Source organism: Poecilia mexicana, unplaced genomic scaffold (assembly GCF_051168715.1).
Source record: "Poecilia mexicana isolate PSO_F unplaced genomic scaffold, ASM5116871v1 scaffold_12, whole genome shotgun sequence".
In the NCBI taxonomy this organism is placed as follows: Eukaryota; Metazoa; Chordata; class Actinopteri; order Cyprinodontiformes; family Poeciliidae; genus Poecilia; species Poecilia mexicana.
In genome coordinates, this window is record NW_028263381.1 from 28,041,584 (window position 1) to 28,067,215 (window position 25,632).

Genomic DNA, 25,632 nt, shown 5'->3' on the forward strand with positions numbered 1-25,632 from the left:
CCTGCAACATTTAGATGTGTCTCTACTTCAACAAACCTTAGTCAAATAACGAGGTCATTAGTAGGACTCTGGAGAACTTGACTGCACTTAGGAGGTGATTCAGCTGTTGGATTCAAATGTGTTGGGCCAGGGAGACGTATAAGAGTTGCAGGACACCGGGCCTCCAGGACCTGGATTGCCCACCCCTGGTTTAGAACCACCTAAGCAACACGTGGATAGATTGAACGTGGCCTCTAGGCTGTTGTAAGAATTAGTCATTGATGTAGAAACTATCTTTGCCCAAACATGTGTTTAATTACAATTATCTTAAAATTACCTACCATTTTCAGTTCAGCTTGTTCCATTTTAAAAACAATTATTAAGATGAGACACATTTTAACCAGTTCTTCCAAAACTATTCATAACCAGAGGAGATTTAAAATTATATTATTAAAACAGGCACTTTGTTTCTGATATTTCTCTATAGTAATCGAGAAAAATACAAGATATTCTCTGACAGATTCAATTTGGAAGTGTTGTTGGGCCACTGTAAAGTTTTTGTTTTGATTAAAACCCGGAGAAACACAATGGGCGTTTAAAAGACTACTTATGAATAAATCAGTTTTGGTTTGAACTGCATCTGTGTCCAATAACAAAAGCATTGGACAGAAGGGGAATGCCCACTTACCGCCAACGTTCTGATCCACACACTGCAGCACGGCGTTCCCATGTTTGACGTCTTGCCTGCGGAAGCGACGTTTGCTGTTTGGAACGAATCGAGCACAGGAGGATCCATCCCAGGCACAGTACGGATCTCTGGCAAGGCAGCACTCAGCACAGGCTTTCCCATACGTCTCGCAGCGATGCAGCTTCACCTGCGCCACACCTGCTGCAGAGCCCACATACAAGGCTTGCTGTGCGGAGGCGAGAGAAAAAGAATGAAGGGGGAAACACAATATGAGAACAGTTTTTGGAAGGCGACAGAGGTAAGAGATCAATGTATCAACTCACCCTTTTCACAGATATATCCAGTGAAGTGATTGGGATTGGTACCTGAAAAAACATTATTGATTTGCAATGAAATTTGGTGAAAGCAAAGGAACGATGTTAAAGCATCTCATGAACAGCTGGTTCCATCCTGTATTTGTACCCACATTTCATCCAGTATACATGACATTATACCTTAGCATAAACCTTTGGAAACCTGGGTATTTTGAATACAAACCAAAGTAAGGTACAAACTATCTAAACGTAGAATCATTTGCATAGTCGTAGAAGTAAAACTTACTTTAAAGACTTGTAGCTCCTCCAGTGTGACCTCTTCCGCCTCCAGACTGTTTCCACCTTGTAGGGAAATTACCTTCAAAACCGTTCCAACGTCTTCAAGAAAAACAGAAATACATTAATTTGTTACTGCAGACAACAGAGTAACAAATCCAACAGTTTTACCTCATATATGGTCAATATCAGATTTTTTCAAGCAGATTAGGTTCACGTTCATGTCTGACACAAATCGAACACAGAAACAGTTTTCCCATTAAGTAAGCCTTGTTGGAGCTAGTAATAATAATTTAACTTAGAAACTTTTGAATTGCATGTCTTTCTGCACAACGCTCTCTCTTTAGTCAGTTCAGGCCAGTTGACTCTTCACACCAACATCTGATATCACCACTTAAATTCTAACACTAAAAAGTCGTGTAAAAACATCAGATCTTAGCAAAACAAAAAAATCTTTAGAATCTATAGTGAGATGATAATGATGTTTGATCTTGTGTGATGCAGGTACAAGTAAACCTTTTAAAATTAAACACACAACATAACTCAACTGAACACGTAAAAAATGTGCAAAAAATAACCATATGCAAGTTCTGCATTTTGAAAAAGGCATTCGATCACTCGAGCCTACCTGTACCAATAAACATGACATCATACTGCCCGTCCTCTGCCTCCACTCTGTCAACCACAATTTGTTTCAGCTTGTAAGGAATGTTGGCCTTCACCAGCACAGGCTGGCGAAGTGCTGGGAGCACCGGGCGCCACATCAGAGGGTGGCTGCGGGCGAACTGCAGCACAGAGTCAGGGAAGTCCTTTGTGCTGCCAAACTCTTTGCCGGGCTGGTTGGTGATTTTACTTGGGCACTGGCAAGACGGGAAGAAGGGCGAGACACAGATGATGAGCAAGAAGAGGATAAAATGTGATCATGTTGTTCAGCTCTTACTGGCTGACGCATGCTAAAGCATGCTGCAAGTGAGAAAGAAATGGACATGTCAAAGCAAAACCAACAGATGGAAGAGATTACCATGTTCTTCTCCAATTACAAATTCCCACCATTTTACACCAAACTGTAAGTGTTTTCCAAACAAACTGTAGCCTAATTATGGTCTTAAATTCGACTCAAAGAACCCTCATTAGGAGTTTTATTTCACTGAAAAACTGGATGAAAGTTCATGACCACTATTATGGCATCAAGAGCTTTGTAGACGCTCCAGCTTATGCCACTGTAGGGATAGGAAATCTAATGAACAAAGCATTTGGCAAAGATGGCGTTTCACTGAAATAATCAGGAAGGCTGAAAACGGTCCAAAAGTGAGCATTTACGCAAGCTGTTGGAGTTCTAGGTTCGCTCATACTGCAGATCTGGATTTCTGATGGGAGCAGCCAAAGCCTTTGTCATGCACTGCTACATTTTCATTAATCTTCCAGACAACTGGTTTGCATTATGCTTAGAATTAAAGGGTAATAACACCGGAATCCTGGCAGATAGTTGGCTGTATTTATTCTGCAGGTGGCAAAAGCCATCAAAAGTGATGCCTCATTTGTCTTTTCTAAAGTTTCCATAATTTCACTCGTTCAAGGAGAACTACCTTTCCAAAAGCATGATGCTTTCCCACATTATTTTGTATTTCAGTCAAGCTTTACAGTCATTTCAATAAGTTGGTTTATTATCATAGTAGTTTGTCAGTTTCACATCAGATTGTTCTGAATGTAAAAGGACATGAGGAATGCTGCAACACGGATCTCTACGACGAGTTGTGCACCTTAAAATGCAATCATGTCAACATGCAACGAAAAAAGACCAATTTCTTCCGTCTGGCCTTGTAAACACATCTGACGAGAAAAGGCTTGAAAAATGATCTCTATAAGCTGCTTGGAGTTCAGGCCGCTAAGCAGCCATAACACTTTTGGGTTGTCTCCCCAAAAATAATATTTTTTGGTCCACATCTGACCCAAAAGAAAAAAGAATAAGAAAATTGCACTCATTATTTTTAAATGTGTATTTTCCAGCTTAAAATTTACTCCAGCACAAGTCCACTCCACAGTGAGACAATATTTTGTCTTGTGAGTGACATCTGGACAAATGAGAGTGAGACTGGTGTTTTGGAAATTTGGTTTATAAGTCAGAAATAGTGCTGTCTGAATCCAAATCCTTATAAGTGACAGCCTGGGAGCATTGTTGATTTTCAATAAATCCTTAAATTTGATTTTGATGTCAGAAATTGATTTCCAGGCTTAGTGAATCGCCCATCAAACCCGACAGCTCTACATAGATTCAGGTCACGACAACGAAGGACTTTGGGGGAAGCAGATTACAGTTTATGGTTAAGATGTTTCTACATGTAAAGCTCTAGCAGGTGGCAGGTGTGCAGTAAAATCTATCCCAGCATATTGTCAACTAACGGATGAGCTCTGATGCATATTTAAACAATGTGCTATAAGCTAAAAAGCAGATGTAAATGTCTCAGGAGGAAAAATGCCCTTAACTGCGCTGGAATTTACATTTTTAGGAGGGGCATAAAATCTATCTTCTGCTTTTCATAAGCCTCAGAAATAAGAGTTGCACATTTTAATATGGTTAAGATGTTTAAGATTGATTTAAAATGTTAGATAAATATTTGAAATCCAGGTTTGAAAGACGTCAAACCTTGGATAAGAAACAACAAATCTCTTTCTACCTCCTGCGCCTCCTCACTATTTTACTCTGATTTACTGGTTTTTTTTCTTTCAATGTCTTCCTTCATGTTTTTCCTCTTCATTTGAAGCCAAGACATTCCTGTTAATCAGGGAGTCGGCGGAGGGAAACCACAGAGGTGTCTCCTCCGTTCTCACATTATTCATCTTCCTCCTCCATGCTCTCTCATTCACTCAGGTAATGGAGCAGAATAGCCCATGCGACATCGCTTTAAGTACGCATGCCCTGCGTACATGTGTGTGTGTTTGCGTGTGTAACAAGGCTGAGTTACAGCGATGTGGTTGAGCCCTCCACCCAGAGTCAGGATGTAATCCAGGATAGGGGGTCTGTGCCGTGTACAGTCACAACAGCTGCACTTCCACTTACAGTAGTTTACTTTAGCAATATGGAAACTTTCCTCACCTCATATATAATGATTTTTATACCCCTTTCCATCCCAAAATATTTTTCTCCCTTAGTTTTTGTGCAAACTGTGGACCTAATAAACTGTTCCTGGAGTTTTAGGCTACTTACGCGCAACTGAAAAACAGCTTTGTGTAACTTGCACACGACTGTAGATTCATCAAAATCTGTCAGCATTTAGTTGCACCAGTGGTGGTGAAGCTTAAAGCGGATATTTGAATAGGCAGGCTACCTGAACCAACTTAGATTTGTTTAACATTTCACAAGGAAAAACTGGAGGAGGTTATTTAACTATTTATGACGGTCGATGCTTTGTTGTTGTCTAGTTTAAGATACAAAGATTGTATTCAAAACCCTAATCTGAAAGTTTAGAAGCCAAATGTAGTGAAACACTGCATGTGTGTATTTATCTGTGGACTTACTGACAGTCGAAGATTGACTAAAATGTATGTTGTGATGTAACAGATGAAAGATATAAATAACTGAATTTTAAAAATGTCTAAATTTCAGGAATTCAGATTTTTAATCCGAGTCTGGAAAAAAACCTGCAAAACAACCGAAACACTGAGTGTCTTTAAATCTAGACTAAAACCAACCTGTTAAGAGTTGCTTTTGAATCATAATTAATGAAACAGTGATCAACAATACCTGATGTGTAGCAACAGCAAAATGTCATGTTTCAATTGTTGACTGTGTGTTATATGACTTTGTATTTCTGTGATGTGAAGCACTTTAAAACGCCTTGTTGCTGAAATGTGCTCTACAAATAAAATCTGATTTGATTTGAATGTTTGTTTAATGAAGCAAACATTAACACTCAGTTTTCAATCTTTCTTTTTCCATAATTAGTGACACAAACATCAAACTCCAGACTCTCTGCACTACACAATAACCATGTTCATCTCTCATAGTTTTGCATCTACAAAAGTCTTACAGCTGATTCTGTCTTGCATCGGAAACTAATAATAATGCAGTAAAAATGTTTAACGAATTAGAAAAACACAGGACAATCTCTGCTGTATAAAACTCAATGCATTAATATGCACAAATGCTTTTCCAATACAACCAATGTTCTATGCACAAACAACCTTTGAACCTGAAACTTGGAATGGCTTTTACAAGCTTTTAACTCGGATTTATGGGCATCGAGGTGCTTTCAGTTTGTTGGATCACTGCTTTGCTTTAAAACGAGTTCCAACTTTCCTCTTGATTATCAAACAAAACATCTCAGTGTTTATAGTGATTGAACTGAGCAGTTTCTCACCAATTTAAATCCGCACCTTTGTACACGCAGTTTACAGACGTAAATCTTTAAATATTTAGATTACCGAAATTATCAAAGTAAATATAAAAGCGTGGATATAGAGATATGCTGCACCCTAATGTTGCAAAACTCTTTACACTTTAAACAGGTCAACTGTTGTGTAGATATGTTTTAGTTAGGACTATAAACACTTCAAAAAGTAAAGTTGACTAAATATGAGCAAATCTTTAATTACAAGAACTATGGCTGGTGATCTGTCACTTACAACTCCTGGTCTTGGATAAGGCATCCTGCCTTCATAGGGGCCCCACTGATAGTTAGGGCCCTCTTTGTGAGCAAAGGGCCCATTGAAAGCTTCTCTGATGTCAGCCATGCGGTAAACACATACAGCAAAACCCTGGAAAACGTTACTGTAGAGAGAGAAAAACAATTACATAGATTATTTGCATCATGTCGTGTGGTTACACTCTAAAATCAAATCTACACCAGTTTATAATGGTAAGACGATAAACCAACAGATATATGGAAAATATGTAGTCTGACATAATGCAAGGAGAAATCAAACCTATAAACAGCTGAACTCGAGTCATGGCAGTCATACTTATTTAAGATGTTCAAAATGATCTACAACTTGGTCTGGACAGAGTTATTGACTCGTACATTAAATCACACATAGCAGTTTCGTCCTGCTCCAGTTCTCAAAGGGAGGCATCCTGCAGAGCTCAGATGTGTTTTTACTCCAGCTCAGCTGATTCAAATGGCTGAACTGCTTCCTCAGCATGTCGCCTGGTGCTGCAGAGGCTCGTTAATGACCCATTTATTTAACTCAGCTGTGCTGAATCAGGGCAACATCAAAGTCATGCAGGACAGCGCAAAATGAGGACCGACTTTGGACATAAGAGTCACAATCAGGGTAAAACATTTAGTTTTCATCCACACCATCTGAGTGGCCTAATGTCATTTTATCATTTTTAAATGATAAAAAAATGTTATTTAAAAATTTTAAATGATAAAATTTATCACAAAATTTTATCATTTTGTGATAAAATGTGTTTTTAATCACAAAATGAGTGATACAAACACATTTTGCTGCAGATGCGTTTACCTGATAGTGCTGAAAATCGCATAGATGTCCGGGTTTCTCTCATCCTTGGTCCGCAGCATGAAAACATCCTCTGGTTCAAATTAGAAAAAAAAAAATATATATATATATATGTGTAATGTGAGTTTTGATTAGTAAGCTAAATATGCAGTTTGTTAAGAAAGCGGTGGGGGTTAATGAAGGTTCCAATGAAAGTTTCTAAATGTGTCAATGAAACGTTTTGGTGCCTCTTATTTGTCTGTGCCTTTTTCTCACCAAGCTGGTTGAAGTGTGTGTCGATGCCATGAGGTCCAGGAACAGAACAGACCAGCCTGGCTTTTATGAACGTGCTCCACTTATTGACTAGAACTCGTTGTCCTCCAACATCGTTCTGGTGGGAAATGCAAACAAACAACCAAATTAACACAGCTGGGCATTTATTTCCAAACAGACATTATCCATGCTTTTGGTTTTAATTAAAGACCAACATGTTAGATTAAACAATGACACATGTTGACGCCGTCTATAATTTCAGGGTTCCTCATAGAGGCATGCAAGGTGGGGTTTTATTGTCTGAAGAGCCCCAATTTTAAAGATGGAGATCCTGATCAATATCATGGACATGGTTTGATTAATGAGATTTTACAAAAAGTCAAACAAATTCTGTGTCCTCAAACCAACTAAGCACATTTTTTTAACAGATAAAAGCTGGAATGGAGGGAAAATAATCCAGAAATGAACAATTTCCAGATTACAAGCTGCTACTTTTCTCACATACTTTGAACACTGTGTCTTAAACAATGATGGGCCCAATGCAAGCACTGTCACCCACGGGTTTCTAGAAGCTGGAGTGCGTGACGAAGAGGACAGCTCGAGTGCAACATTGTCTCGAGACGAACGAGACATTGACACCAACAACAAAAGACAGACTGATGAACCGTGTGACCAAGTAATTCTGAGGCTCTTCAATTCAGACTTAGATAATGACTAAATTAGCGGTTCTACGACCTGAACTTCAAAAGGTTTGCATATACAAAAACAGATGAAACTTGATTTTCGCCATACACGTCGAAAAACAACGTGCAAACAGGAAAATGGACTAGGAGGCACAACGCATGCCTTCATGAATATGCAAAACATAGGCTGATCATCACAAAACAGAAAATAATGAGAGAAGGACAGGCAAGTGACTGAACACCCACAATGCAACTTAAACCGGAACCAGACTGCTAATTGCTGTTTTTGCGTCTAAAAGCACCAGGCCTTATTCACAATAGAAACACTGATGTACGTGTAGAAATGTCCCTAGAAAGGTGTAGAACTTGAACTTTTATCTGTGCTAAACATAAGAAAAAAACAACCCAGTAGTGTGTTCAGTTTTATTTCCCTGACGCACATGCATTACAGGTCATTTTGTCACAATCAGAATAACAGCAGGTGTTCATGTTTACATCCACGCCGTTTGGATCATCAGTCTGCTTACACCACCGTCTCATTCGGATTACAAATTCATTCCTACCAAGTTGAAACTGATCAGAATATTTCGATTGGGGCATTTAAATGACGGATTTTTATTCCGATTGGTCATTTTTTGCTGATTATTGTACCTACGTCCAGGTAGATGTACCTACTGCAGAAGCTCTGTAATAAAGCTGCATATTGGATGCTCTTCTGTTTAAAGCTTAAATTAATTTACTGTGCTGTCATCCCAAAAATAAAAATTACAAGAGGAAAGGAAAGAAAGGAAGATGCAGAGATAAAAGTCTTCAAAGGAAGTTAAAACTATGATTTTATGAATATATATATTTTATATTTTCCTTCTGACACAATATACCGCTCTTCAGCCCTGCAGCTGTGTGGATAAGTGAATTAAAAAAATATGGCAATATGTATACTTTAGCCATATTGCTTTGACTCCTCAAGGCACATATGGTTTTGTAAGACAAATCGATGCGTGAAAGAATGTTGCAGGGCTTGGAATGCGTTCCAAGTCTCTGGTTGGGAAATTTGACAGCTGCATGTAGTTTGGGAGACGAAAACATTTATCTTAGTCTGAATATAATGACACTTTCACACTCCTGTAGGGAAATGTAAATACTTTAGGATAAATTTGTCCTTTCAACACAAAAGTTTTCAAGTGTCATAATAAAAAGACTTAAGCATTAAGCACATTATCCCCTGTCCTGTAACGTTATTTGTGAAGTAAATAGCGTGGTTGGGTCTTTAGATCTAATCACTGGCTCTTCAGCTCTGCTGAGGTTTTCACTGCTAAATCCCAGAAGGACTTAACTCCTGGAAGAGAAAGCAAACTCGCAGCAAAGCTCCACTGAAGCTCGGAGCTGGAAACATAATCATTTACTGTCTCAAAAGTAAGAAGCGATTATGATGTCTCACCACACACACTCGTCCAACTCGTGTGTGGATGGCCTCCTCCTTGTCCCCTCCCTCCGAGGCCTTCTCAGTGAAAAAGAAATACACTTTGTCGTCGTCCCTGTCGTCGTTATCCGGGATGACGTGGGCAGCGATGAACCGAGGGTCTGGGAGGAGTAAACGGGAGGTTGAGAAACCTAAAAGGAGAATCCTAATCTGATTTTCTACTGACGTCTATCACTACAGTTAGCTGCTTTCAGTATCAGAGGCACATTTCCATCATCTTGCTCCTAGATCAGACCATTGGTGCAAGTTTTCAAAAATAAATAAGTGACATTTTTTTTTACCATGAAGAAGCTTCTGGTCAGTCTCTGTTCTCATGGTGGTGCGACCTCCCATGCTCCTGAAGATCACGGAGTCTCTTCCAAGAAAATCTGCGGTCAGTCCTGTGTATAACTCACCACCTGCAGGCAGGCGGAGTCAGAGGTGGAGAGAGAAAGAAAAACATTTTAACAGCCAATTTCATTTCTTTGTGTCTGAAAACCAAAACCAATAACAGTTTTGATATGAATCAAATCACGGATGACGGGAAGATTGTGCCCGGTGCAGTCAACCAGGACGTGTTGACTGCACAGACAGTCACAACACCTCCAGAGGGTTTTGAGCCCTGACAAATAAACACGTCTGATGCAGGACCTACTTCCTTAGCAACAAAAACAACATCTCTCCTTCCAATGAGAAGCCAAACGTCAAGTAAACATGGGTGAGGTGCTTGGAAGTAAACGACAGAGGAAAAGAGATGGATAATGTGGGAAAACGTAGACTTGCATTTTTTAAAAAACATTCCTGGCCAATATAAAGTAGGCTATTGAGGTTACAGTCACTCAAAGAAACATGCAGTTGCAGACCTTTGCACATCAGTGTGACAATGCAGGTCAGAACAGTAGCAAGAATTACAAAGGCAAGGGTGAACATCACCAAAATGTGTTTTTCGATTACATATTTTCATCTTCTGCTGCGGTGAAATTAAGGCACACTGGATTCACGACAGAGGAACTTCACTGTACTGTCGTATTGTATCGTTTTATGAATTAATGTTGTAGTTTGTCTTACTCGGGTCCGTCATCGCTCTTCAGCAGCTTTAAGCTGTACTCAGTGGCCTTGTTCTCTCCGTTTTTTTCCTGTCACAGCTGTTCTCATGTTCCTCGAGATTAATAAAAGAACTTTTAGTTTAGCCACAAGCTTGAACACAATTGACTGAAAATATGAGAGCAATTATTTGAGCAAGTCTGTGTACAACTCTGTCTCTGACCTGTGAACATAAACACATTAAATAATTATGTCATTAGCAAATCTTCTTCCTAAATTGTAAAAAAAATAAAAATAAAAAAAGAGAGAGAGAAAAAAATCCACTTTTTTGATATTGAATCATCATCACAGAGTTTTTCTCAAGAACTCCATCTGTTCGGAAATCTCAGCTGTTTTTAATGTTTTTTTTTTTTCTTCCCCGGATAATGTTGAAACTGAATCTGGCCCACAGATTGCTTTTGTACAACATGGTGAAGAAAAAAAAAATTTTCTTTGGCAGTACTAATGCTATCACAAACACACCCATTCTTAAAATCACAGAGACAAATACAATGTCTTCACATAGCTTTGTTCTGTGATGTTATCTCATGAGCAAATATAGAAAGATAGACAAACTAATTAGTGCTGAACATACAACATTGTTTCTTTTGAGGAAGGATCAAGAAATGTATCAGCTGATAACTGATACAAATGAGTTTAGCGCAGTTTAGCTATGTTATCAGAGAAAGATAAATAGTTGAAAGAATTGTACTTTGAAGCAATGCAAGCAATTTTAGTTATTAGAGGCACTGATTGCAGTTGTTGAAAATCTTAAAGAAATCAATTTTCCGAGATAAGAAATATGGAACAAGAAATTAATTTTATTGGACACAACTTTGCTAGGAGGGGGAAAAAAATAATCCACTGCGTCCCTTTTTGAGTAATCTGAAAACATCACCGTCTTCACCCTGCATTTATAGTTCACATTATCAAATGTTCCCACTTTAAATCTCCCACTATTTCTGCAGTGAGCTTGAAAATTTGTGTGCCCATGTGGCCACTGTACATGATATCTGGGGTCTAAACTGCCAAATATTTGGCTCTGGCTTTAACATTCTCCTGCCAAACACAAAGCACTGCTGGATGATTTCTGATGCTGGAATCACCCAGCTGTGCAGATGTATGCAGACACACACACACACACACGCACACACACGCACACACACACACACACACACACACTATGCAGGCCTCCACCCTAAAAAGATCCCAGGATCATCTGTCACTGGCATAAATCAATGTTCCTTCACAAGGTGCAATAAATACTTAATGACATTTCAAGAGAAACACCCAGAATTGTTTATTCTAGCGGGAATATTTTCAAAATGTGTACGTTTCACCACATGTTAAAGCCAAGAAAGGTTTGCTTTTAATAAGGTTTTGTCTTGTTGATATGACAAAGCACCTGCAACACAAACTAGTTTTATTGTAGGTGTACATTTCTGTCCTTATATGGAACAAATCTTACAGGTAGCCATTTAGAGATATGACAAATGCAGGACATAATGGTGCAAATGACTTGTACTTGGAAGTTGCGTTTTCTGGTTTCCGACACAGGAAGAACTTAATATGATGCCTAATAAAGTCAAAAAGTTGTCATTCCAGAACCATCCTGAGTTCAGTAGGTTTTGCAGCATATACAAAACCTAGTTTTGTTGCAGGATGATAGAAATCAACTATTTGCCTAACCACTCACTTTAAGCTTACCTATAGCACCATCCACTTTCCTTTAAATGTGAAACTATATAAAAAGAGGTTTTAAGTCTAAATGATTTAGTCTGTAATAGTTCCTGCTGTTCATTAGCAAGAGAAGGAGTGAAGGTTTGCAAACAAACAGGCTGAAATAAGTTGATCCGTAGTTCAGTTGAGTGAAGATTGTTTTCAGGTGACATCTCCAAACAGATGTCACCTGACACACCACTTAAACACTATTCAAGCAGCGTGTTCTGCTGTTTGAATGCCATTCATGTTGCGTATTTAATTTCCCTTTGGGGTCAATAAAGTATTTTTGAGTTGAACTTGAATTTAGCGGTTGCTGCAGTGGAAAACGTATCAATGTCACATGTCTAAATCCCGAAACCCTGTTTGCTTTCCAACAGCTACATCATGGAAATGATGTGAATGAGAACAGATCCAAACTAAAGTACAGCTAGCTTGAGTAAAGAGAACAGGTGCAGATCATCAGGTCAGGCCCAGACTGCAAAAGTTACGTCAAGTCAATATGCTGACCAATTATATCATCATCTGTCTGTTATTAAAGGCTGCCTTTTAGTTCAGACTATTTATGTGCTGAAATATGAACAAGAGTTATTTATTTATAACGGGTTGGACTGGACTCACAGTTACGGTTGCATCAGTTTGCATCTCAATAAACCAGAGTCAGATATTACACCCCATATGGTCTACACACACACACACACACACACACACACACACACACACACACACACACACACAGTTAACATTCCACTATTAGTTCCACAAACAAAATATTAAAGTGATAAACACATATGGAAAGTGAACTGTGACATACCGCTGAAGGTGCTTGTAAAGGGGAAGCTGGGGTCGTGTGGAACCTTTCCTCGTCCGCTCTCCACATTCAGTGGGTTTGTGGTGAACACGTGCTGGGGAAGAAAAGGCACAGTTACAAATGTGTAAATTAAGTCCAGCAGGTGGGCCCCGAGGAGAACTCTATCAAGCTGATATTTATCACAGCTCCAGAAACGCATGAGAAATATAGATTTGCTTCACAAGAGTCAGATTACAGAGTTGAAATATTAACTGAATCATATATTCCTCACCAGCTCTTCCAAGTGGAAAATCCTTTTTTTATTGACCATCTACAAACAAGGTCAGCCCGTTGCACCACCTGAAACTGATTATCTTGTGAAGCAAAAGTTCAGCAGGTACAAAGCAGACAAAACATATTCTTTTTATTTTTTATTTTTAAGACGTTACTGTAATTTTATTGCGGGGGAGGAGAGATTCTTCGTCTTTGTCTCAACGTTCAGTTTCGTCCAACTGGGACGTTTTGCAGTTTCACACAGTTTTTCACGTTTAGTCGTCCTTTCATCGAACTCTCGCCTGTCTGAGAACGAAGGGGCCGTCTGAGATAAGAGGAAATTTAGGATTAGCGGAGCTGCCAGAGTTCAGACAAATTTCCCACTCAGTTCCCAGTGCAGATCAGTCCTGGGAGACCTGGCTGCAGAGGAGCCAGCTGGGTAATAAAAGAAAATACTGCAATCAAATGAAATCTGCTGTTAAATTTTGAACTTTAGCAACAGTAACACATTTGTTGACAGTTGCAGATTTCATTGTTATGCTTTAACGCTGGTAAAATCTATTCCTGCAAACCGAAAAACAGACAATGAGGCAAAATCGTCAGTTTCTGCTATGCTATGCTGGCAAGGTAACTAATTAGTTTTTGTTTACAACAGAAAATATTCCATTATCAATCATGTAGAGTAGTTTTCAACAAATATAGAATGTACATTTTGAAATAAAATATCTAAAGACGCATTTTAAATCTGGCCTTTCAAAATGTGCAGAAGGAAAATGAACTTCTTTAGGTGAGATCCTAAAATTGAGCAAATTGACAAAAACATTTTTCTTTTAGAAATAATAAAAGCAGTCCACCAAAAAGCGGATCAAATTACCACAGAGTCGTACAAAAACAGACCTTAACAGCTGGTAGTTTACCACTTGTTTCTTGTTACAACACGGGCCAAATAAGCATGAAGCTGACTACCTGTTCCAGAAAAGTATTTAAGAAACACAATTCGGCCCAGATCATAAAAAAAGGTTAATTGAGTCCACTCTAATTAACTCATGTTCTTTACTTCACATACCAAATACATTAACCTTATATTTGGGTTAGGGTCATCACCAGAAGACATTAACGTGGTTCTGGAACAACAGAGATTGGCAGAAAAGGCAGATCTCACTTAAATTCATTGGTTTTGCAGGCAAAAAGCCATTTTAAACCACAGACCATGCATTTTCACACGGATGTTGTGGTGTCCAAGCTTGAACAATCTGTTGATTTGTGTCAAGTTGAACAATTTGAAGGAACCCCACCCTAATTATTTTCTGCCCATTTTGTGTGCGTCACCAGCTGTAGCATCAAAACATCCTCAGCACGATATTATCACCACAATATTTGACAGTTGTGTCTTAGGTTTGAAGTTTATCTTGTCATTGTGGCCAATTAGCTCAATGTTTATATTGTCTGATCAGAAAAAGTGTCTTTTCCACGTGGGCAGCTACAAATGACAGTCTTGCTTGAAAGTCTGTGGAAAGGGCGATCTTTCTCTCTCTGTGGGAAATGTTTTTCAGTCACATGTGGGTTGTGACACTGGTGTTTCAGCACGAGAAGCTTGGCAGCAGCAGCATTTTGATCATTCCTGGATTTTTTCCAAGGAACAAGTTTTATTTCCTTTCACAGTGAGATGTCTGAAACTTGGCTCCAGCTGGGCTTTCGAACAAGGCACTGATCCCAAACAAACATTAAAACTACTTTAAAAAAGGCCAACATTACAGAATAGCAGAGATCTGAACTCTGTTCTTTTGCTAAAAGTAAAAACACAAATTAATAAACAATGCAATGGTATTTTACTATAGAGACTTTATTTCTTTTCATAAGTTAAAGAACTTTTAAGAGCTCTACCATTTCTACCAAGAAAAGTGGTGAAATAACCAGTGGTACTAATACCAGAAGCTTGTTATTCATTGATTTGCATGGACATGAATCTGTATCTATAATTGAGACTTTATGTATCATTTTGAAACTACATGGATGGAAAGCCTGTGTTGAATTCAAACTTGTCTATTCAGCTCTTGGTTTTACTATATGTGTGATCTTTCAGTCCTGGATGCATCATGAACATAATATTCATGTTGATATTAAATCTAAACTGATTTGTTTTTAAACATAAATGATCCATCAGTGCCTCCTTAAGCAATGCTTAGAAAATTTAGGCAGATGCTAGCAACAAAAGCTTAAGTTTATTAATAAAAGCAGAACAAAACACAAAGACCTGGGGAGTGTTGGCTGTTTTTGTTTTATTAATTTATCCTTTTGTTTTTTCTGGTTATAGCTCTACATGGTTAAAACATTGTGTTCTGGTATTCCAAATAAATTCAGATGCAACATTTTGCAAAAATACTCCTTCCTGCGTCCCGATGGCCCCACCTCACAGCAGCTAACAGATGCAAAACCTCAACGGGGTTTTTAATTTCAGAGCCGTAACTCATGCTGCCCACTGCGGTGAATTATGTGGCACAAAGTTCAGCAAATCAGCGCACGATGAAAGGGGCAGAAAGGGAAACCTCAATGAATGCATCCGCAACAGGGACAGGTGCAAAGTCCAGTGTGTTTGTGTCTGTCCGGCGTCACCTTCCCATTACACCTCATTAGGACCAACACTTACTCTTTATCCTGAACAGGATCTGTACTAGTCTTTGAGTGAAAATAAATCTGCCCACATCTTTTGTTCTGACTGCGGAAATGAAAAAAAAAAAAAAAAAAACTTAATAAAATGCTGAAGTGGTGAGGGGGGGGAGACGGGGTCTTTTTGACTTAACTCACTGGTGGTTCAAAGTGACTTAATGAACTCAGTCCACATCCTCAGACTTTTTAGGTCAAGAAAGGGTCGCTTTGGATAAAAGCCCTTTTGTCTCCAGTCTTTCTTCCTCCACTTCAATGCCACCTGAGCACCAGGCCGTCTGTACCAGAAACGTCTCGGTGCGATCAAACGCAGCCTGCTTCCAGGAGAAAAGTAGGAATGGAAGGTGACAGGAGCAACTATAAAACTCTGACTTTGATACAAACCCATGTGACAAATTAAAGTGCCCTGGCCGTGAACTCTGTTTCTGAGTCCATGTTCCTCTCATAAACAATAGAGCATTGTTACACGGTGGGCGAGTCCTTCGCTGAGCAGGGATCACAGGGGAGATGATGACATTGAAGTCAGCTGCTTAAAAAAAAAACGCCTGTCAGAATCGGCGAACAATACGAGCAAAACCCATTTAGTTTTAGACGTGCAGCAATACACACACACACACATGCACACTCGTGCAGCACAGCAGTACGTGTTGAGGAGCATGAACGAGTCAAAGTGGTCCGGCGCAGGAACATTTCCTGGCAGTCTCAGGATGTTTAACTTTTTTTTTTTTTTTATTTGAGACATGTATAGCTTTTTAAGTGCTCGTCAAGAGGTTTGAACGACTTTTACAGGTAGTGAAGTGAATATGCAGAGCCACACACGTCGCTGAAACACAAGCTCACACTGATTAATCTCTGAACTTGCAGCGCCTTGCAGAAGCGTCCGGGTCCAGACCTAAATCCACATACGAATCTGAGCTCCAAAATTGCTAGTAAAGCAGGATGATTTAAAGCCGTTTTGCAACGAAAGCAGGTTCTGCAAAAATATTAGCTCAGGAAGACTGAATGCAAATTTTCACCACACTTTTTAGATTTTTATTGGAAGAACATTTGAAAACCATTAAATGTTTACTTTTCATTTCACAATTATGCATTACTTCTTTAGTCTTTTACATAAAATCCACACAAAATGCATTATTAGTGAAAAAAAATATCAAGAAAAGGTTTGTATTTTGTCATCATAATCTTATTAGTCATTCTGGTTCTTTATTGAGGATTCAAATATTTTTTTTAAATTATTATTATGGAAAAAATATCTTGTCTTCCCATCTGGTTTTCTGGTAAGCGTGTACAAGTGCACGTGTGTGTGTGATGGCTGTGTCTGGGTCTTTTGTATGTTTTTACACTGCTCATTAGCTCATCCCAGATGAGCAAGAGTCAAGTTTTCTAAGCGTCGCTGCGTGTGAATGTCTGTGTCTGAATGTGTTTTCTCGTCATGTTCCACGGGAATCGAGCGGCTCATTAGTGTGTCAGAGTCACTCGGGCCACTCTCTGTCAAAACAAATACACACAAGTTCTGTGATACAGAGAAGGAAACATTCAGAGCTCTTTATACTCGGTTCTGCCAAGCATAATACAACACAATACTGCAGAACCCCACAGTAAAACTGAGAAAAGTCACAGCAGACAGTAAATGGTAAATGGACTGAACTTATACCGTGCTTTGCCACTCATAATCCAGAAAGCTGCATTAGTTTCATTTTAAGTAAAACCTCTGCTTTGCTCATTCCCTAATCTCTACCTTACAAAATATCTTCCAGCCATCCAAATCTAACACTTTTTAGTTACGTTAACTCTCTGCTAAAGTCAAATTCAGATGCCGCTCTCCACTCTGCTCTTCCGTCGATTCATGTCTGTCCATTAAGGTCCACCAGGACTCTGTTCACACATGTGCATGCAGCCCAGATGTTTGAGTGCTAAAAGAGAGAAAACCTCCCAGGAGAAGTTTGACTATCGCAATCTGCTGGACTTTGAATTCAGCTCAGTGAATCCTGGTTCGTTGTGCAGCCATTTATGCTAATTCTGATGCTAAGTTCTGCTGATTTTCTCTCTTTCCAGGTTTACCCTCTCCATTCATTCCCTCTCTGCTTTACTCCCTTTATCCCCCACAGCAGCTTCTCATCTGTTCATTTACTCAACTTTGTGCCACTACAAAGTCCCCTGGGTTAAGTTACTCCGGAGTCAAATCATCTTTTGTTCTTACTTCGACTGGCCCATGAAGACTCAACCACTACAGACCTGAACCCAATATGGCCCATCTGAACAAGTCTCTATGTGCACCGAAAAGATGTGGCGTTCCACTTCTGCTCAGTGTGTTTATGACACTGTGACAAGAAAGGGCAAACGGGTGTAGAAACAATGAGGTACAGAGAATAACATGGCTGTATAAATATGAATTTGGAAAAATCTAAACGTTTCCGTTAGGATAAAGATGCACCTCTTCTGAACTTTGATATTTTTTATCCATGACACATTTGATCCCTGAACCATTTCAAAGCAAGTCTTGAACAAACTTGAGATATTTTTTATAAGATGAAGTCTCACTAAAGCACAAATTTACCAGGCGCAACATCCAAGAACAATGGGGGCAGCCACAAAGTCCATCAACACAGACCCCAATGGTTTCTTTTTTACCACTAAAAATAAACCATTCACTAAAGAATGACTGTAGACAAACTCTTGGACTGACTCTTGTGGTGGCTTTCACCTTTAGACATTAAACTCAATCAAACAAAGATCAGCGCCACAAATATTGAAGACCAAATCCAGAAGCAGCTACAGCAAAACATTAAAGGGAGGACAACCCATCCAGGTTTTAGTTTAGGATCAGAGAAAAAAATAAGAGATTGTCGTGGTGCAGTAGAGTAGACGCTGCATGGTGGGATTTTCCTCGCTGCAGCCATCAAGGCTTCAATTTACATTAGTCTTTAATCGGCTTCAACAATGTTAGAAACAACTTTTAGAGATGCTGCTTGCATTTTTCCCTTCAGAATTTGAGCTGAGAAAGAGTTTGTTACAAGGAAACACTGAGCTTCAATTTCAGGAATTCTGAGTATGCAAACATTTACAGTATATTTCCTAACTCTTGACAGCTATTGTTTGTTGCAAAAATGTAACTCTTCTTTGTTCTTCATTGTGGGGTTTAACACGCAGCTCATTTCTTTTTATTTGTGTTTCGGCGTCCATGTCTTTCATCATGTTTGTGTATGTTTCTGTCGCCATCTCTGCGTATTTATGTGCTCAGTTTGGTGCCATTTGTTTCGTTTGACCGGCTGTTTGTGTATGTGCGTGTGGTCTTGTCCTCCTCATGTCGTCGCTGTACGACGGAGGTTTATTTGTACGTCTGGGACTCTCCTCAGGCAGTCGTGTTGCTCACCGTGGGGACGCTAGCCTATGTGCATCTGTAAGTGTCAGGTTGTGGTTACGATTCCCAGAGGAAAGCAGACTCACAGATGAATACCATATGATCAGGATTAATTAATATGTTGGTCTTACTAAGACCTTTTGTAAATAATGCCATTTAAAAAAAATAATAATAAGATTTTAACTCAGTCTCATTACACAACCATCACAAAAAAAACTTTCTATGGATTTGAAATCCCTGTTCTCTGTAGCCAGATATCAGTCTTGTCCATCATGAGGGTGTGTTTAGTGGTTTAATGGACTAGAATGCTGTCAAACACACTCTTTTGTTTTTATCCCATAAAAATACTATGGGGATTAGTTAATATGGAATATCAACAACAAAGTCTGCAATACTAATAGATTTTGACTTGTGAAGAAAAGCCTTGTTCTTCACTTCACCAGCTGCTTTCAAATGGATAAAATCCACAGTTCTCACACAGTTTTATAGATTTTTATGTGAAATTTTGTGGCATTAGACAACGTTGCAACAACACCAGTGCCTCCTAGGTTAAAGGTCATCCCACCCAGTGTCCAGTCGGAGTGCCTTGGAGACTCATTTCCTGGGAGAGGTCACACAAACAGGCAGCTGTGTGTTCGCCAGTAAACGATTGGTTCAATAAATGGACACGTTACCTTTGGTGCTCTTCTGTCAAACGGCCAGTGCTTTTAACCCCTACCCTTTACTTTGTACGCCACTGATTTCAACTACAACTCTAATACATATTTCATGGAAGAAATTCTCAGATAATATTGCAAGTTAGGGTTAGGAGGGGGAGTAGACTGGTGAAGGGGTTTATGGAGTGGTGCAGGAAGAATAGATCTCAGCTCAAAATCACCAAAACAAAGGAGCTGCTACTAAGCTTTCAGAGGGCAACGCCCTCATTACATCCCATTTCAATAGATGGTAAGGATGCAGAAGTGCTCAGCACATACAAGTACCTGTGTGAACATCTGGACAAAAAGTTGAACTGGTTAGCAAATACAGACAAGATACACAGGAGAGGGCAGAGCCACATGTGTTTTGAGAGCAGACTTGCCTTTTTTTCATGTGAGCTCTAGGCTACTGTGCATGTTTCATCAGTCAATCATTTCAAGTGGACTTTTGCATCCAGTGGTGAGGAAAGGGGGACACTCAGAGGCTGGACCGTCTCATCAGGAGAGCTGGCTCTGTGGTTGGTATGAGCCTGGAGTCTTTTGAGACGGTGGTGGAAAAGAGGAGTTGAAGATAGTTCAGGAAATTACCGCCCACCTCTTGAACACTTTTTTCTCCCAGTAGAGGAGAAAGAGGAGTTCCTCTCAGATTCCTGTCAGTGGGCTGTTCAACTAAGAGGTTCAGGAATGTATTTATGCCACTGGCCATTAGACTCCACAATGCTCTCCTGGAGGAACGGTGGGAAGTGGGAAAATTCACTTCTTGATTTTTTTCCCTATTGTCTTTGATGAGTTTTTATATCCTTATTGGCCATTTTATTATGTTTTTAATGCTTTTATGGATAATCACACATGTGTGTGAGCAAAAGACTGCCTCATAATTTCCTCTAGATAAATAAAGTACCGCACACTGACAGAATCGACTACCTGAGAGGACTAGACTTACTGTTGGAGTGGCTAAAGCACACACACACACGCACACACACACAAGCTGGAAAGAGAGACGGCTAGCCCAGCTGAAGAGGTGTGAGATTCGACTCATTTTATGCACTCTGATGGACAGAGCTGCAAAAATGGAAAGAACTTGTTAAAACTCTGCATCATATGTACATCAACTGTAGTAAGAATTAAAACAAAGGAAACAAAGGAATACATGACAATGATTACTTGTTATGTGTCTTTCATTCCCTGTATAATTAAACAAGGCCATACATTTTTAAAACGTGGAAGCTTTCACTCATGTTTCCATCAAACTGCGATGCAAATTTTGACAAAATGCTTAAAACTGGAAAGCTTCTGAACATGTAGCCAACCTTTAAATGAAAGCCCTCCCAGTCTTACAGGGATTCTGCTGACTTGTTTTTTGTTGTCTTTTCTTTGACTATTCCTTGAAATCCACAAAGTAGAAACCACAATGAAAATGACAGATTGGAAGTGAAAAGGAAAACTGTACTAGAAAGGGAACACACACATGGATGACTAACTGAATACTTAAGGAAAAAAAATAATGTTTCACCGCACTCGGTTTCCTTTATATATGCTAACAAATCAATGCATTTGTTCGCTAATGGTTGGCATTCTGCCGCTGCACTCGTTTCCCTTGCACAGCTCTACCAATGTCAGACAGCCCTTGTCTGAATCCAGATTTTGACCCCCTCCTGCTGGGTTGTAGCAGGAGTGAAAACCATAAAAAACTGCCTTGAAACAACCAAATAATGCAGGATCGCTTTAATGGCTTCATTCATAGGTTCTTGTCCTTTATATGGCTTTGACTGTGAGCCTAGTGGATACGAGGAGGGACAGCCGGCGCAGTTAAAAAGATGTATAGAGAGGGTTGTGCTGTGGCCGAGTCGCCCTTAAACAAAACTCATGCCAGAGCTGCCTGTTGAGACCCCAGTGATTTGTACCCAGACCCCCAGCCTGTCTCAGTTTATTTTCTTTTTTCCTTTTGGAAACTGGAAGCAAAACACACTTCTTTCAAGAACGTTTCCCTAACAGAAGCACTTCAGTGCCACCCAGTAATTCTTCAGACTGTCCAAATGTCTCACTTGGAAATCCTTCGCCTTTCAATATATTTCTATTCCATTATTTGATCCAACACAAAATGCAACTTTGTACTTGACTCTGCTATACTAACCTAGAGTTTCCAAGAGTAAGACATCATCTCATATGCACCACTCAGCTGCTGCCATTAAGATGGGTAATTTTCAGTTGAAATATTTCCCAGTCGAAGAAAAAGACTAAAATTTTGCATTCAGGTTTCATTAATTCTTTGTCAACTTTGCATATATTTGTAGGCGTCTTTCGACCATCAACAAAAGAGGCCTACGATTCTGAAGCCTGTTGTTATGAGACACTGAAAATGAAATGATATTAAACCTTAAACCTTAAAGTTTAGGGTTTAACCTACATGTACACGCACGTACGTTTACGTATATGCACGTAATATTTGTTGTACTCTTTCTTACTCACCACCACATACAATAGCAGATAGTTTTGCATCCAAAGAGCACATAAAACATCACAACTTTCTTTAGTCACCAGCAACCAGCGCACTAGCACAATGCACATCGCAGCTGTGGTGCCAGGAGTGTAACAATAATTTTGTTGATGTTGCAACTTTGGGCTATATGGAGCAACCGATCTAGCCTCAAATTCTCTGATCAACATTTCATGCTGTGTCATGCTTATTCTCCCTTTCCCACTTCCAAGTGTCCCCAGGTTGCACCACCAAAACCGTTCTATAAATACTTTATGCATAGCAAAAAAAAAGAAAGAAAAAAACCTGTCACATCCTTTTTAGTATTACAGGAAACCCATTGTATGCTTGATCAGCCAGGAAGACCTCGTCTGTTCCTGCAAAGGTCCTCCAGATTCTGTCCATTTTTGAATTTTGAGATGTGGTTTTGGTACAATTTAGTTTTAATGAAATATTTCTACATGTCTATAAAATTACCTGTTGTTACAATGTACTCCCTCTATCATATAAAAATATGGTGCCATGAAAAAAAAAACTTTTTCTGCCTCTAATGTGACACATCTCCCATTCAACTGAAGTGAGAAAAAAATAAAGCTACAAGTATTTTATATAAATGCTTTTGTTGATGCGTCTTTGAGTTAAGGATATTTGCCAAAGTTAATTAAGTCTATCAGATTCTGAGGTGATCTTTACTCTACACTTCTCTCCAGATTACAACACAGATTTTCCTTCAAAAATGTAAGAAAGAAACAAACCAAAAAACGTCAATCTATAATTTTCATTCTTAGCTGTCCAATCTTGTGGTACCTTGTATGCATTGTATGTATTGTTCCTCAATAACAGGTATTGTTCCTCAAAGAACCTGCACTGTGAAAAGTGTGTAAATAATCAAAAAGGAAGCAAATATTTGACCTTTTAGTGCAGAAACGTTTTAAAAGCTCCATAGTTTGTCCCAAAATACTATAATTACCATCTTATTGGAAATGTTGGTGTTTTTTTTATCTTCTCTATTGAAATTAATATTTAAAGTTCATTTGGATAATGTGATGTAGTGCAGCTCAGCATACATTCACCTAAACATGAGTTTTTGTTTAGGTCACATGCCTGTTATTAGTTGCTCCATGTGTGTGCAAAGTTGTTTGCTTATATCCAACCAGACAAAGAACAGATGCACACCGTTCCTTCACTCCTCCACTTACCTCTCCTCTGTGGCCCACATAGATAAAGGCACACATGGGCTGGAATGCACCGGTACCACAGGCCAATAGGTGAGTGCGATTGTACGGCTGCAGGAGGCGAACAAAGTTGGCACACTCCGTCTGCAAAACAAATCCACACAGACTAATTAAAGCTGTTTTTTTACATCTCTGACATGAGCCTGTCATTAAAGCGTCGGAGTGCAGAAAGCCCTTAAGTGCTCGCAACATATAAAAAAGGAGGCTAAATGTTTATGGTATGTCAACAGGAAACTTCTGCCCAAAAGCATGATGAAAGAGCGCTTTGTTGTGCACACAAACACATCTGGGCGAATAAAGGGAGAACCAAAGAATAAATCAAATCACAGTGACTGTTGTCAAAATGCAGATAAGCTGATTTCCATGGCCTAAATGATTTTTTTTTAATGAGGCTTATTGATCGCATATGTTTGCAGTGAAGGCCAAGAAGAATGTCATCTGATAAAATCTGAAAGTTTTCCAACTACTCATATTTTGGATTGAATTTTGGACGGCAGCCATGACTGGCAGAAAAAGCTATGAAAATATCAAAAGAACGTCAGAAACAGAATGGATGCCTGTATGCAAGCATAAATATGTCCATACTTTTCTCATAAAATATGACTTATAAAAACAATCAGTCCAGCTTGCAGAATATTTTAGTTCCCTGTAAAGGTTTTTGGAAAAGCAAAAATGCCTCATTAAGCATCGAAAATGACAGAAGGCTAAATCATGAAAGATTCAGAAGTTAATATTTTACTGAAACAGGTAAAAACAAGGTGACAGACAAAGGCTCAGATAAAAAATAAAAAAAATCAGTGACACAGAAAAACAGAACCAAAAGGCTTTATGTCTAAGGATATAAGTATCATGATATTTCTACATGAATGTGGAGGAGCTACAAAAGCAGCAGCTGACCAAAGATTGTTTTCTACCAAGACCAAATAGTCATTTATTGAAGATTAATTAATCACAACTGCTCAAGTATGCGCTTCATGCGTGCGGTCCAAAATATTCATGATCAAAATAAGTTTAAATAGTAAACACAATGAACTCGTCTTCTCCATGATAAAATAATTCAATTTGAGTAAAAACAGATTTATTTCCATGTTTAAAAGTTCACTGTGAAACATAACTGGTTACCAGTATAGTTTATTCCATTTTTAATGTAATTATGTACAAAAGTACTACTATTACATTTAGCTTTTCTTTTTTTTCTTTCTTTTTTTTTTACTTTTCCTTTGGATAAAAAGTGATCCATTTTGACTGTGGCTTTCAACTAATTTGAAACATTTTGGTGATAAATTATGTGTTGCTACCAGCAAAGCTGACGGGAGAGACTGAGTGAAACAGTCTAGGTAAATGTACCGTCATAAAAATTTATATATGCAACAAGAAAAGTATTATTGGCAAATATCAAGGACTATATCTAAGAATATTTGTGTTTTTCTGTATTTTTTTTATTTTTTATTTATGTTCTCCTAAAGCTGTTGTTAAGCTCTTATTTCCTTCAGTGCTTTAGCAACACTGTCTGCATGACGTAATTCGTGTTGCTTTGATTTGAGAAACAACTTTCATCAATCAAGTGACACATGTCAGACATCACAGGACAAAATCTGCATAATTTGCTCGTATCTGAAAACAAATCACATAGAAGCCTCTCATTTCAGTGACTTCTCTGAAAGGTGAACCACTAACGTCAAACACAGATTGGCCAATCGTAGACAACATCAAAAAATGCAAAGGAGACTTTTGAGATTCTTCCTTTGACTTGTTGATTTGGAAATCTTCAGGAACATTTCTCTAGCACATGTGGAAATTGCTGCTTAGAGTTAGTAATGCAACCACACATTTAAAAATGCACAATAAGCAGTTTATCTTAGGTTGAGTGTTTGTTTGTCAAAAAAGCTTTGGCACTGGTAGTGTGCCAACCAACATAGAAAACATTGGATTTCTCTTTGTCTGCGTTTTGCAACAGGATGCACAAAATCCTGCTGAGCTGAGTGGACTCAACATGCGTAAATCTGCCTCACGTTCAGCAAGAAAGTTGTCTTAGAAATCTTAGGTGCCTTGGAGACCAAAAAGTGGAATGAAATGTTGAAAAGCTGAAATATGTCTCCAGCCTTCCACTCAGGGATTTGGGGTATTACAATTCTGTGTGGTCTTTCAGAGAAGAAGTGGCAGCAGAGGAAGGGTGGTTCAGCAAAAAATGAAGCGGTTTGATTTCTAACACACTCAGCTCTCAG

At 38.9% G+C, this 25,632-nt stretch overlaps 1 protein-coding gene across 1 annotated transcript in view; it reads right to left on the reverse strand.

The window, feature by feature from the left end:
- sema3g (semaphorin 3G) overlaps nucleotides 1-25,632 on the reverse strand; it is a 63,428-nt gene that overhangs the window by 5,397 nt on the left and 32,399 nt on the right. The window contains exons 4-14 of the mRNA XM_015008042.2: nucleotides 23,372-23,491; nucleotides 12,728-12,818; nucleotides 9,414-9,530; nucleotides 9,091-9,233; nucleotides 6,973-7,087; nucleotides 6,721-6,790; nucleotides 5,881-6,025; nucleotides 1,886-2,117; nucleotides 1,268-1,359; nucleotides 991-1,032; nucleotides 668-893 (exon numbers count right to left, since the gene is read on the reverse strand). Coding sequence (XP_014863528.2) covers nucleotides 668-893; nucleotides 991-1,032; nucleotides 1,268-1,359; nucleotides 1,886-2,117; nucleotides 5,881-6,025; nucleotides 6,721-6,790; nucleotides 6,973-7,087; nucleotides 9,091-9,233; nucleotides 9,414-9,530; nucleotides 12,728-12,818; nucleotides 23,372-23,491 — 1,393 coding nt within the window. The remainder of the gene's footprint in view (nucleotides 1-667; nucleotides 894-990; nucleotides 1,033-1,267; nucleotides 1,360-1,885; nucleotides 2,118-5,880; nucleotides 6,026-6,720; nucleotides 6,791-6,972; nucleotides 7,088-9,090; nucleotides 9,234-9,413; nucleotides 9,531-12,727; nucleotides 12,819-23,371; nucleotides 23,492-25,632) is intronic.